Source organism: Batrachochytrium dendrobatidis (genome assembly GCF_000203795.2).
Source record: "Batrachochytrium dendrobatidis JAM81 unplaced genomic scaffold BATDEscaffold_7, whole genome shotgun sequence".
NCBI lineage: Eukaryota > Fungi > Chytridiomycota > Chytridiomycetes > Rhizophydiales > Batrachochytrium > Batrachochytrium dendrobatidis.
The window spans coordinates 93,799-107,993 of NW_006281105.1; the positions used below are offsets into that span (position 1 = coordinate 93,799).

The following is a 14,195-nucleotide window of genomic DNA, read 5'->3' on the forward strand; positions in this document are numbered from 1 at the left end:
TCAAAGCCATGTACTATTGGCATGATTCATTCATCATCATTGATCACAAATGGGTATCTCCGACCGAGACACCCACCGCTTTTGGTAATACGAGACGCATTTTGAAGTTTTGGCTCAAGTTCAATGGTTTTTGGCCATCATGTTCGAGTCGGGAATCAGAAATTGAGAGCAAGCTTGATGATTTCCTAATTTGGCATGTCATTGTTTGTTTGAATTGGTTTTATTGCATCATCTGCACACTGTCAGTCAAAACAAGTGCAATGTTTGCTCATCACATGGGTTTCCAGCACTGGCTGAATGAATAATAGAGCTTAACCGCATCTATTAATTTACCGAATGGTCTTACGGCCCAATCCACGTGTTGGTAGCTGTTGGTTGGTCAGGGACTACAAGTTGAAATACGAGTCTAGTTTTCAAGACTCGACATGCTTGAGCTATAGCAGTTAATATACCATGACAACTTTATCATCTCCTATTCAAACTCTCTCATTTGGCTTCTAAATTTCAACTCTCATGCTGACCTAATAGACTAACACTAGTATCTTAAAATTGTAATGTGCTTTAGATCTTGTGAGCATGACAATGTGGCAGAGGTTAATCAGTTTAAATATGTCGGAGTGTGTGTTTGCTGAGCAAACACTGGCGGGACTCGTGGCTAAACTTTCAATAGAGTTTGATCAGATTCAATGCATATCAAACAACTATTCCCTCGAGCAAGACTACTTGACATCACACGATCGTGCTAGGGATAATTTGATGATGCTTAAATCAACAAAAAGAGATTTGGATACAGATGACGGTTCTGTCAAAAACCTCTTTTATGAGACGAGCATCGCTGAAACAGCCGTTTCTCGCAACAGCAATGATAACCAATATGCTTTAATGCGGTATTCAATATGGAATGGTCAAAATAAGGCGGATATCAACGACTATGGTATGAATGTTTTTTGTAATAGCTTTATATCAGTGCAAGTTTGTGATTGATCCAACACCAATTCTATCTATTATTACATTAGCAAAATCTTTGGAGATCCAGAATACTTTTTCGCACCGCTTTCTTGCACCGCCTGATTCACAGATACAATCATCTTTTTCAAGCCCCGCCAATCTCCATCAAGCATCTTTAACCAGGCTTATTGGAAAAGATTCATCCATGATTGTAGTAAACCGCACACACGTGCCACAACATGGTTCCAAACCATTCAGCTCGATTCATATCAAATATCTGAATCTTTCGGGTTGCAGTGATATCACGTCCACGACACTTGCCATGTTTATTCAAAGGCTGACAGGATTGGAAGCATTGGTGGTTGATAAAGTTTCAGCAGTGAATTATTCTGTTCTAAAAAGCATTCCCAGCACATTGATTGGCATCTGGATGCGTCAGTGCAGTCAAGTTTGTGATGACGGTATTATAGCACTTGCAAAAAATGCTTCAAATCTTCAAGATGTACATTGGGCACAATCCTTTGACAGACTATTGGTATGTGTAGTATCAATTTTTTGCACCAAAACATTGAATACACTCGAGTCTAGGCAGGTCAACGTGTACAAGCTGGATATACTAACCAGATGAAACTGATAGTCGAATACCATCACAGATCTGGCACTGATTACTCTTGCAAAAGCAGCACCCAATTTACACACATTTGAATTTACTGGACTTTCCAGATTAACAGACGCTACAGTACGTTTTGATTTGCGTTTGAGTTGCCTGATATTGGTCTAACCATGCGTCAATATCAAATTCACAGATCAGAGCGTTAGAAATCAGCTGCCGACAACTGCAAAGCGTCAATGTATCCAACTGCTATGCACTCAACATCACACCATTACAATCACTAATCCGAACTTGTACAGATCTTTCATTTCTTTGTATATATGGATGTGACAAAGTTATTTACCACTGGAGTGCAATCAACAATCCTGCATACAATCGCGTCACAGCCATCAATAGTATGGTATCTGATCAGCAACAAAGATCACATTATGCTGCTCAAGAACCTTCAACACATGGCTTGGAAGGGATGGATAACAAAAAAGACTATGATGAGAGTAAGCAGGGCGTTATTGCCGAAGGAGAGTATGGAGTGTTTCAAGGCAGAGCACAGGTGTTACAATTGACTTGGTAGTGAATATTATTTTTTTAAACAATGATTATTAAATAGTGACATGTTTTTTTGATATTGAGAATGTATTGGGTTTAAATTGTAGAATCAATTACAGTTGTATTCATGTAAAATACAATACTAAAACAACATTCACATCACAGTTGTTCAGTCTTCAACTCTCCAAACTGAATAGTGCAGGTAAACATTGAGTGATTGGTATGAAAACAACAGCTACATTCCTGTCATGTTGAACTAGAATTAGAACGCGAGTGTATTTGATATTTCAAGATACAACAGAGTTGCATTGAAACAAGCTTGACATCTGGGTTGCAATGCATGGATTTGGTAATCGTACAATGTATGGATATCAAAAGATAATTCCAACTCAAACTATAATTTGATTGTTATACAATGTACACTCTATTTATCAAAGGATTGATTGTCAATCTTGAACAGGAAAGCGCAATAAAGATTAAGCCATCACTGCAAGATACAAGTTTCATTTCACGCGAGCAGTTACAAGTACTGAATCTGGAGTAATTATTTAGCAATCCAGTCCATTGATATTCAATGCAACATCAGTCCTTTAAAGGAATCCCTCATTCTGATCTTTTATTTAAATCTGCTATTCTGCAAACTGCAAACAGTCTGGTTAGAAGATGTCAACTTGGCAAGTGTACGACTTTTTTAATCCAAGCCCGTCATCTTCCTCCAATGCCCATCGTCGAGCACTCATTCTTCTCAATCAACCTCTATGCAATATGATGTATTTTGAAACTCTATGGCAAAATGGTAAGTTTTAGAATAACAAAAACCTGTTTAGTAATGAATGCAGGTGTGAGGACTGGACAGGCTAATGTACAACTGCTTGATATCTGCATGTCTAGTGAGTGTACGGATATGTGCGGATGGTGGAGCCAACAGACTATATGATACTCTGGGCACTGATGAGCTTCGAAAAAGGTATTCACTTTTAAACTGGCAATCTATTCAAGCCATTTCATGCTCGATCGTGGGCCGTAAAAGCTATACATGACTTGAATGTTGAACACCTTTTTAATTGTATAAATGTTGAAGATATCTTCCTGATTGTATATGCGGTGATCTCGATTCGCTCCGTCCTCAAGTTCGCCAGTTTTATCAATCCATGAATGTAGAGATTCTACACAAACCATCGCAGTATGCTACTGATTTTCAAAAATGCATTGATTACTTGAAGGAGAACCATGAAACATCTGAAAAAGGTATGTACTTGCTATTCTAAAATGGGGTTAATCAGTCCGTTATCAGTCCGTTCATGGCAGTTGATCTCATTAACAAACCATGCATACCCACTCAGATATGAAAGATATTCTTGCATTCGGCACACTTAGCGGTCGATTAGATCAAACAATATCCGGCATGTCTACCTTATTTCATCAACATCCGCTTCGTAAACTATATCTAGGTTCAAATCACTCGTTGGCAACTTTAATCCGACCTGCCAGTACATATGTGACTGCCAATCAAATCGTGGTTGATTCAGACACACCTGTTAATCGGATTTACTCTGCAAAAGGATTTGAAGGTCCGTGTTGTGGTATTGGCTCGCTTGGATCTGATGCACGAGTCATTTCTACTGGTCTCAAATGGAATTTAGGTATGCTTATTCCATTTATCATTTTTTCAATGCATTGTAATGATTGGGCTTCCTAGCCACTGTCTAAATACAGTTTCTAATGAATTACAACTATTGGTATCCAAAGACAGGTCGTTTGTACTAAATATCAATAAAATGTGGAGTTCATCCAACGCATTTGCCAATGACGACACACCACATCGACACGAATGGAACAAGACTATTGATTCGAATAGCCAGCCTATTTCTTCTGTCAAAAATGATGTCGAGTATATGCTTGTTACCATTGATACTGATCAGCCTGTACTATGGACAACTGAAGTAGATTTGGCTTGACCAAATCTAGACTTGAAATTTACAGCCGTATTCACATAAACTGGAACACTTGTATTCACATTGCAGTGATTTCTTGGAATAAATGAATAGTATAAAGCTTGCAACATTTCTATCTGTTGAATGGTTGAGACCACGTTCAATGGATTTGTAGTTTTATCAAGAAACTTGAATACGATCAAGGAATACAAGACTATTTTTAAAGATCAAACTCAATGCAACTTGTTGAATGACAAACATGAACAAATTCAATTATTTGAACCACTGAAATGACACAATTTACATTATTGCAAGAATAGTCTAAACCACGCTGCAAGTAATAATCCAGCTTGAATCTCATTTATGATCGAATGCGATTTTATCGTTTGAACATTTGAATTGAACGTTTATCAACTGTTACCATCAACTCTTGCTATTACTATGGACTACTTTCCTGGAAACTGGGGAAATCCCCGCAGTCGTGATAATGATGTCTTCAGCTCGAATGACTATTTTCCTGGTTCTTGTTCTGGTGACATGGCTGGTGCCAGTTATCATGCCAGGGGTGGTCCCATCACTCACACCCAGTTGAGTTGACATGCATCTACTATGGCCTGATATCTACTTGTCATCGTGCCTGTTACTGTTCATGTGCTATGGTTTTAAAACTGCATGTGCTGCTGCAATGTTCATGTATTCAAGATACGCAGTGCTTTCAGCAGCAATGCCAGCAGTAGCTCATGGCTGTTGATCCATATCTGGTATCCTAATGTACTAATAACTGTCTTGTTTAATGTATTTACTATAGACAACCTATTGTCACTGGAACTTCAGTTATTGGTATCAAGTACAAGGATGGCATCATGATGACTGCCGATACTTTAGGTGTGTTGAAACTCCGTGTTTAACTTCAACTGTTCATCTTGAATATCTGTTGGAAATTGTCGAGGTGTTTAATCTATATAGATCAATACTATTCTATGGTTGATTGTGACTTGAATATGACAGATTTATGTTAAACTCGCTACTGACAGTCTTATTGCTATTCAACCCTTTTTGCTTGTACACTTTGTCATGAAATGCTATCCAGCTTCCTATGGCTCGCTTGCACAAATCAGAGACATGAAACGTATGACTTCGTTTGGAGAAAGCACTGTTATAGGTGCATCGGGTGATATGTCGGATTGGCAGCTTATTCAGCATATGGTTCAAGATCGTGTGTAAGATTACACAACTGCATGATGTGTGCTCTGTTGCTCATCAATGTTTTGGATCAAGTCTAATATCCTGTTCTATTCTTTGTTGCTCAATTTAGTATCGCCGAGTCTGCACATGATGATGGTCATCAACTGCACCCTGAACATATTTTTGAATATCTCACCCGTGTCATGTATGGACGTCGATCCAATACCAATCCTCTGTGGAACTCATTAGTTATTGGCGGATTTCGTGATGGAAAACGGTAAGTTGAGCTACATGTTTAGTGTTTCATTCCCATATCGTGCGACACTGATCTCATGCAATATATTCCAAAGTATTGAATGAGTATTGACATGTTGGCAAATCATTTGCATAGATTCCTTGGATATGTCGATATGCTTGGAACTACCTATCACTCATCCACCATTGCTACTGGCTATGGAGCATACATTGCACAGCCTCTTCTTCGCAAGGCTGTTGAGGGTCACGAAGACGAGCTTACTGAAGCCGATGCAATTAAAATTCTTGATGACTGCATGAGGGTTCTGTTCTATCGCGATGCTCGTTCAATCAACAAGGTGAGTTCAAATTACGTCTTGATGCAATATAGTTTAAACCTGGTTACCAACTCATGATTTCATCTGCTTGATCCTATTAGATTCAACGTGCTACAATCAATGCTACTGGTATCACAATCACTGAACCTTATTCCCTGACAACGGAGTGGAATTTCGCAGAAGGTATTCGCGGATATGGCGCAGTTTATGAATAAATGATCGACTTTTGTTAAATGCTGAACGATTTCAATTCATAAGAATTAGAAGTTGGTTTGAGCTGAATGATTCCAAAAATAAACAGTTTTACACAGACGGCACAGTTGTATAACAGCATTGCACATTTGACTATAAACAATGTAACCTGACTTTTTTTATTTTCAAGGTAAAGATCGAGTCATGTGAAAGAGTAGGAAAATGATGAGCGTCATCACGAATGAGATGAACGAATCAAGTGTACGAGCATGGTTAGGTTAAGGTGTTAACAATACGATGGTTTTGGAAACTACAAGGCATAGCAGCAGCGAAATAGGATCAACCCAATCCGCCCCACGGACCACGTATGCGTCTAGCAAGCTGGATATCTTTTTGCATAACAGTGACTCGTTTAGCATGGATAGCACATAGATTACTAAACAAAAAGTGAGTGTTGGTAAATCATGATAGGGCTATACACAATTAAAAAGGTTCAGGTTGAACTAGCTAGCAAGGGAACCTACGCGTCTTCAAACAGATGCACCAAGTAGGCTTCGGTCGCTTCTTGCAAAGCCATGATGGCGTGGGCTTGCCATCTTGGTGCCGATGCACTCACGTAATGAATGCTTGCCATTTCTGCTGATACTTCCTTGACCTACATTACACACAACATCAACTCGTGTTGCAAGCAATAGATCAAACCTTTTGTTCAGGATGGTAAATCTGGTTATGTTGAACATGAATGACTTACTAGTCTGGCAAAGGGAAGTTTACGTAAAAGAAGTTCTGTAGATTTCTGATATTTTCGGATTTCTCGAAGAGCTACTGTGCCGGGTCTGTATCTACGAGTTTGTTTTGGCTGTGACGAATCAGGAACTATACATGCAAAACATAGAATCACGACTATATTTAGTACTGTGGACAAGCTGATATGACTTTATAGATTTGATTTATCCAAACAATAAATTGAATGGATCATACAATTAATAGCCTGAAACACTCCTTCAACCATACTGAGTGCTACATAGGGTATTGTTGAGGTGGGTCAAGACTCAAGATCTGGCCATTGCCAACTCCTGATGGCTCCGCTCACACACTATCTAATTCCATTTTAATGAATAGAAAGTCTATTCAGCACAGTCGATTCAATCGTCAAACGCAAAAGCAGTTTCTACAATGCGTTTACAAGCAGACTAGCACTGCCTAGTTCGAACATTATCGTGACTTTGTCCGGTAAATGATAACAAAAAACAAGTGGATAGATACGTTGAATAGCAAGTTTAAAGCATTTTATACGGCACAACCTTGCTTTGCTGCAGCTATTTTTCTCTTTGCTGCACTGGTGGGACCAGACATGCCCTTCCTGTTCGGACTGTGTCGTACCATCCTGTTACTCGTCAAGTTCAATCTTCATTTGCAGTTGCTTGGCATGACTATATCACGTGTTCTAATCTCACTTTTCATTCGTCCTGTTTATTCTGCCATGCAATCAATGCTGCATTTTCCAAACTGCATTCAGGCAACACGTACTGAACCAACTCGCATTGCAATCCAAACTGACTGCAAACATACTCGCGCCGACCCAAATCTAAAAACCGTTTACACCGAATCCCAAGCTGTTGTCGGTCTTCAAATGACAGTCCTGTCCAATGAACACTTCCAATACATCACGTTAATACAGACATCTCAACATTCATCTTGATATAAACCACTTACGGGACAGCTACTGGCTCGTTTGATTCTGTACCCAATTCATGAGTAGGGTCTACTGAACTCGATTCTTTGGATGAAGTTGATTTGCTTGTGGATCGCTCACCACACAATGCCCATGTAGAAACACCAGCCAAAATATCAAACTCTTTAGCACCAATGCCATATTTGCTTAAAAACCCTGGATTGATGTAATCGTCAAATTTGCACAGTTGGTGACAACAAAGTGCAATCACCATTCCTTGAACTAGACTGTATAATCAAGATATCAAACACATCAGCCTGGTTTACCTATTGTGGATGGTTTGAATCAATGGGTTACAGGAATAGATGGGATCGAGTTGTAACAACTTACGATGGGTTTGAGGAATCAGATTCGCAATTTTTCTTGTAGTTGGAAAGACATTTCAACGTGAGATCAGTAGCTACACCGCATAGATGTTTAGATATAGCAATGACTGGCATTTGTTGGATACGCTCAACCCCTTGTAAATTGAAATCCCTGATATCGATTGTAACACGCTCCCAATCGGCATTGGCTCTAAACACTCTATCTACCTATACGTGTCAAGTCCAACATGGTACAACACATTCAATTCAGATCCCAGCTCAAACTTTAGTCCAAATATCATAAAATGAATAGTTGTACCTTGAGTTTCATCACTTTACGATCAATTAAAAGATACCGAGTATGTTGTGGAACACTTGCATAGATAAACTTGGACAACTCTCCTTTACCACATCCAAATTCCGCATAGCATCGATGCTCACCTATTAGATTTTTTTCATGTAAATGACCCATCAATGAGGCCTAGTAGATGGAAATTAACGTTTGAGTTGTAACATAATGTTGTGGAAAATAACTCACTTGTTGGACTGCATGTTTGCCATGTTGCGTTTCATTTAGTCGCTGATTCAGCGATTCGTGAGTTAAAACATGCAATGGAATCCCATCACGCATGAATATGTGATCGTGTTGTATGGCTTGATGGTACGCCGTGTCAAGTTTCTGAATCAATGCAAAAAGGTCTTCTTTGGATAGTATATCGAGTATCTTGACATGCATGTCATGTTGTGAAACCGAATCTAAATTAGAACCGCTGTTTATATTCTTGACATGATACGGAGGTAATGGCTGTGGTCGGAATAAACATGTTTGTCGATGTAAATCCAAATCGTTTACTCTCACAACACTTGAACCCAAATAGCATACACATTCATTAGTGGATTGACAGGTTTGAAATACAAGGTTCGAGTTCAACTCAACTGTTTGGGATGGAATGGACACAGTACAAAGTCTGGATTCATGTTGGGTTTATCTTTTGGTCCATGTTCAGCACACATTGATTGACCCGGTCTGACTTGCAACGGACAGTATCGCAGCTTTTTCTCAAGCTAGTCCATACAATCCGTTTAATAAAATGCAACAAGAACGGATTCAATGAAGTATCCAATACACAACTCACCCAGTGATGACATCGGTCTACAGGTGGACAAGGACGTACAAATGGAATGGATGACTTGAATGGCTTCGAATCCTTCTGTTTGTTGTACATTTGATCCATTGATGAATGGCTGGTTTGATCCAATTGTATTGCCGAATTCACGTAAAATACAAGTCTTTTGTCATGAACAATTTCATGAAATGATGAATTCCATACGAAATGGTTCATTCTTTAGTCACTGGTTTCGTAGCGATCGTACAATGTCATCAACAGGATAAGCTCAAATTGTATTCGTACGAATATCACATTGATGTGTATTGAAAGATTGATAATTCTATCAAGTCAATGTTCAATAAAAAAGTACAGATTTAACTATAGTCGATTCCAAAAATACAAGTATTCCATGTGTGAATACAACTGTAAAATGAGGTGCAATGTTTAAACGAGCACAGTTGGAATTAATCACATTGCAAAACCAATTCAATTGTGTTTAATATTAAGTTTAATTTAAAAATAGACGACTAATAAGCATCACAGGGTAGGAAATTATAAAATCGGGACAGTCGGTTTCAAAAAGGTGTGATTCCAAGACAAGGCTAGAGTGCATTGGTTACATGACCAGAAGAAAAAACCGTGATAAGGGTATACTCGGAGAAAAGTCTATAAGTGTATGAATAAAGTATTGAAAAGGATTCACATGCTGATGGTTGAAACAGCAAAGTCCAAACGACTTGTCCAAAATCAAATTGTCATTTTCAATAATAGAGCAGGATGCCATTCCTTAAACTGTGTGCACACAACCTCCAAGGATTAGTGATTAAAGTATTAGTTATAAAGGTAGGCCAAGAGTAAAGATAAAAGAGTATACGGCCGCATCAACTCTGCATACAAGTGTATATTACTGATGATAGTAATCATACGAGTCGGAAGATTTGTTTAAAGTTGACTTGTTTGTCTGTTGTTGATATTGCTGGTTAGAAGAGTTCAATTGTGGAGGTACAAGAGGAGTTTGCATCGGAATAGGCGGTGAGCTATTTAGCATTCCTGCCACATCCGCTCCAGTTTGCGGTGGAGGTGCCGATCGTGAAAGCTGATCTGCACAAAGCTCTAAATGATTCGCATTCAATGCCGTGCTGTTGGGTATGCAATCAGATAGCGCTACCGTTCCAGAATTGGAACCAAGTCCTAACCCTGTAGTGATGTTTAATCGCAATTGTGTGCTGCCACGCTCAGCAAGCTCGCGCGCATAAGTAATAACCTGCTGCCAGTCAACAAGACTCAAATCAGAATGAGCGTGCTTGAGATGATACCGTAATCCACCCACGCTTTTGTACGTTTTGATGCACAGGGGTGAGATGGGACATTGATACTGACGGTGTGACGGATGAATAAACGTAACATTCGAAGTAGGTCCAGAACTCGGAAACCCAGCATTGGGTGTAGGTGTGCCTGTGCGAGATAGATCGCCACTGGTTGCAGAGGCCGGTGTATTGCTTCCACGACCTCGTCTTGATCCATCATTTCCTGAATTGTTCAACGAACCACCACCACCATTATGTGGTGTATGAATACCACTGGATGCAGGATACTCACCATGCACATGAATCAAGTGATATTTGAGACCGTTGGCATTCTTGTACGACTTGTTACAACTATAGTGGCATTTAAATGGCTTGGCTATCAAAAAGGTAGATCCAGATGAAGTTCGTGATTCTTCCAAATTGGCAGCACGGTTTAGTGAAAATGTAGAAGAATTCAAATCATGCTGTTGCAATGGAAATGATTGTAAATCTTGATCGCTTTCTTGAGAAAGAAACCCAACTGCACCATAAAAATTAGATGCTGACCCGCTTCCGTCCAGAGTAGGTCTTGAAAAGTTAACACTGTCAGTTAATTGTTGATCAGGATGATTGTTTGACAAGCCAATCGCTGGGGAAGTAGCAGCAGAATTAAACTCCAACGATCCCATCATCTGTGAGATATGTCCATCTGCAGCATTAGAATCCTGCAAACCTTGAATTTCTTGAGATGGATAGGAGCTGTTTAATGGATTCTTTTGAGCTTTTTGGGATTGATTCATATTAATATGCGTATTCAAAAGATTATGAAGCGCACCCACTTGAAGTGCAGCGTTTCCAGCATTATCTAGCCTTGCTATATTAAGTTGCGTGTTATTTTCCTCGGATAGATTTAAATCAACTTCCATATCAGTAGAAAGATTATATTGAAATCCATTAGTTGGCCAACATTGAGGTCCTGTTTTTGAATCAGTAGCAGCTTGAGGATCACTGCTCAATGGCGTACCTCCAATGCACAAACCATCGGGTCCTATCTGACCATGTGGAAGCGAGACATTATTAAGTGCGGGTGAATCGTAGGTTCCTGGTTTGTTGATTGATTTGGTTTGAAGTTGATTAAGATATAGGGATGGATGTTGATAGTACTGTTGCTGCGCAGCAAGATGCCCATGCCCCAACACTTGGAATTGGGCAGTCATGGATCCAGTGTTGGGAGTAGAAGCCGTGCTATGAGAATCACGACGCACGGCGACTCCTGAAGCAACTGACTGTTGGTACATGTCCATATATGGATAAGAGTCAGTACGTGCGCTATGAACAGAGACTAAATCGGTAGATCGACTTGCTGGACTACTTTCGCGTGAAACAGTGAAATTTGGAGTAGAAGAGCGAGAATGATGTCGATCAAAAGATAACGCAGGGTCACCAGCCATGTGCAATTGAGAATGCATATTCATTTGAATACCAGTAGGATTGTGAATAAACGTGCCGCGCATTGAGAGTGGAGTATCAGAATGCTGAGTAGCAGAAGAGGCTGCGCTTGAAGGATTTGATAATGGGTCTAAACCCTTGGTGTGAGCATGCATAATATGAACGGATGTAGGATGGGGTTTTATAGTGGCTTTGGATGTGGTTACAGCGCCATTTTTACCGCTTGCATTACCGAGTAATGGAGATGGAGATCTACTGGGTTGAGCCAAAGTAAATATATTTTGTTGAGCAAGCTGTAAATTCATAGAAACGGATTGGGAAGTATTGGGAAGATGAGCAGGCATCTGATGTGGCAGTTCAGGAGTAGGATTAGCACTGTTGACACGCGACGATGGGTTAGAGTCTCGAATAGGAGAGTTTGTTGGAACACGCAAGAGATCTGTGGCATGTAAAAACGAATCTAAACTATGATTATATGGAGTAGATTGTTGTGATAGTTGTGATGAATAAGCAGTGTAGGGATTATAATAAGACTGAAGCTGCTGACTATGTTGATGATGCTGATTATATTGACCAGATTGACCAGATTGATCGTGCTGAGTGTGTTGAGCCTGACTGAGCTTGTGTTTAAGTGAGTTGATCTGGCCCATGGCTCCGCCATTGGCATTGCTCAAGAGATCAGAATTACTGACAGAATTCACATGCGCATGAGGAATAGTCTGAGTATGTTGCTGCTGTAGATTGTGTTGCTGATTATAAGGATGGCCATGCATTACCAAACGCTGTGCAAACTGAGGAACTGCGCGCGCACCTCCAGTCACAAAATTCTGATTGTATCGAGCAGATGGATGCTGCATTGAAGATTTATCAAAGGATGTGGATCTGGAGGTAAAAGGAGCGCTTGTAGCAAGAATGGCGGAGGGATCGCCCATGGAAGCGGAAAAAGAGAGCGTTGTGGGAGTAGCCAGCATGCCCATGTTGGTAGCATTGTTAATATTGTTAACAGCAGCAGATGGAACAGCAGAGCGCCGATTCATTGTGGATTGAAATTCCATCTGTTGAATCTGGGCAGCACTAGGCTGCTGTTGGGTTGTGACAGATATCATGTTATTATCTGAACTACCTCCGTTGGTATTCATTCTAAAAGTACCGACTTTATCACTGCGGTAAACACTATCAATGGAAGAGCAAGGATCCAAGCCCAGATGATTGCTAGCCATACTATCACTTGGATCATCACTTTTTATACCCTTGGAAATCTGTGTTTCTAATCCATCGGAAGTGGTGTCTGACACAACCCATTGCGACGCGGGACCAGGATTGACTGTGGCAGAATGCGTGACAGAATGCCTGGCAGCAGACATGGATCCTGACGTAGCAGCAACCAGTCTACTAGTCAATGTTTTAGGAGATGGTACAGTATAGGGTTTATTAGCATGATGACTATGTGTCATATGGACACCCTGGCTGTAGTGTTGATTAGCTGGGAGACTAGGCTGGCAGGTTGTTACACTCTGAGATTCTGTATGGATAGAATCGGCAGTGACTGCAGGAGTAGACGCAGGATGACTCAGCTGTTGCTGCATTATGGACATGTCAGAATCAGGCGCGATAGTGGATCTCCACTCTACCAAATTCTGACCATATTGTTGAAGATGCTGCCATTGCTTGTGATGGGGTGTACGTAAATGTGTTTGCTGTGTAGCAGGATATTGTTGTTTCTGCTGTGACGGAGGTTGATTATTGTATTGTTGATAAATAGAAGGCTGCAAATGAGACTCCCATTGCTGCTTGCCCTTTGCTAGCTCTCGTTCTTCCTGTCGTACTGCAGAAGACTTGATACGAACTTGTGGATGCTCCTGAGCAGCTGTAGTATTTTGACTATAAAGTAATGGAGGTTGCTGCTGGTTTAGAAGTTGCTGTTGATAGTACTGTTGCTGAAGTAGATATTGTCGCTGAGGATACTGCGAGTTGGTCAATTGTGATGGTTGATACGGAGCAGACTGCTTCGCACCCTGTTGGTGTAGCAGCTGCTGTTGGAGTGTATTCTGATGCTGTTGCGACATTCTAACACTGAATTCGCTGTTAGAGTGGAATGGATCGGAGTTTGAGGATTGAAGAATGATGAATTGGCATACAATCCTATAGCAATGTAAAGGCAGAGGAGTGATAAGGATTAAGAGCTTTTTAGTAATGTCCTGCTGTTGGTTTTTGTCGGACTGGTTGGTTACGTTAGTGTCGAGTTTTTCAGTTGGTATCAAGATTTACGTCTTTGTATAATCATGCACTTTGGGTTAGCATGGAGTGGTGCGTTCACTTGT

At 40.3% G+C, this 14,195-nt stretch overlaps 6 protein-coding genes across 6 annotated transcripts; 3 read left to right on the forward strand and 3 right to left on the reverse strand.

The window, feature by feature from the left end:
- Nucleotides 1-759: 759 nt before the first annotated feature.
- BATDEDRAFT_89365 (uncharacterized protein) lies at nt 760-2,132 on the forward strand (the record flags this gene model as incomplete). The annotated part of the gene is made up of 3 exons (XM_006679556.1): nt 760-934; nt 1,017-1,483; nt 1,755-2,132. 3 exons carry the CDS (start codon nt 760-762, stop codon nt 2,130-2,132), a joined length of 1,020 nt encoding a protein of 339 aa, XP_006679619.1.
- Nucleotides 2,133-2,770: 638 nt separating this feature from the next.
- On the forward strand, nt 2,771-4,065 carry BATDEDRAFT_89366 (thiamine diphosphokinase; the record flags this gene model as incomplete). The annotated part of the gene is made up of 5 exons (XM_006679557.1): nt 2,771-2,903; nt 2,999-3,074; nt 3,189-3,355; nt 3,451-3,750; nt 3,857-4,065. 5 exons carry the CDS (start codon nt 2,771-2,773, stop codon nt 4,063-4,065), a joined length of 885 nt encoding a protein of 294 aa, XP_006679620.1.
- A 417-nt stretch (nt 4,066-4,482) lies between these two features.
- On the forward strand, nt 4,483-6,109 carry BATDEDRAFT_16747 (proteasome core particle subunit beta 7; the record flags this gene model as incomplete). The annotated part of the gene is made up of 6 exons (XM_006679313.1): nt 4,483-4,628; nt 4,850-4,926; nt 5,132-5,261; nt 5,357-5,503; nt 5,618-5,819; nt 5,900-6,109. The coding sequence occupies 6 exons, from the start codon at nt 4,483-4,485 to the stop codon at nt 6,011-6,013; spliced, it is 816 nt and encodes a 271-aa protein (XP_006679376.1). The 3' UTR covers nt 6,014-6,109.
- Nucleotides 6,110-6,329: 220 nt separating this feature from the next.
- On the reverse strand, nt 6,330-7,002 carry BATDEDRAFT_25278 (uncharacterized protein; the record flags this gene model as incomplete). Its single annotated transcript, XM_006679354.1, has 4 exons — nt 6,330-6,426; nt 6,515-6,645; nt 6,742-6,866; nt 6,972-7,002. The coding sequence occupies 4 exons, from the start codon at nt 7,000-7,002 to the stop codon at nt 6,330-6,332; spliced, it is 384 nt and encodes a 127-aa protein (XP_006679417.1).
- A 700-nt stretch (nt 7,003-7,702) lies between these two features.
- BATDEDRAFT_89019 (tRNA:m4X modification enzyme) lies at nt 7,703-9,207 on the reverse strand (the record flags this gene model as incomplete). Its single annotated transcript, XM_006679639.1, has 6 exons — nt 9,167-9,207; nt 8,968-9,095; nt 8,569-8,893; nt 8,350-8,511; nt 8,056-8,258; nt 7,703-7,952 (listed from the first exon to the last, which is right to left on the reverse strand). Exons 2-6 carry the CDS (start codon nt 9,042-9,044, stop codon nt 7,703-7,705), a joined length of 1,017 nt encoding a protein of 338 aa, XP_006679702.1. The 5' UTR covers nt 9,045-9,095; nt 9,167-9,207.
- An 836-nt stretch (nt 9,208-10,043) lies between these two features.
- Nucleotides 10,044-13,940, reverse strand: BATDEDRAFT_25280 (uncharacterized protein; the record flags this gene model as incomplete). Its single annotated transcript, XM_006679355.1, has 1 exon — nt 10,044-13,940. One exon carries the CDS (start codon nt 13,938-13,940, stop codon nt 10,044-10,046), a length of 3,897 nt encoding a protein of 1,298 aa, XP_006679418.1.
- Between the last annotated feature and the right edge of the window lie 255 nt (nt 13,941-14,195).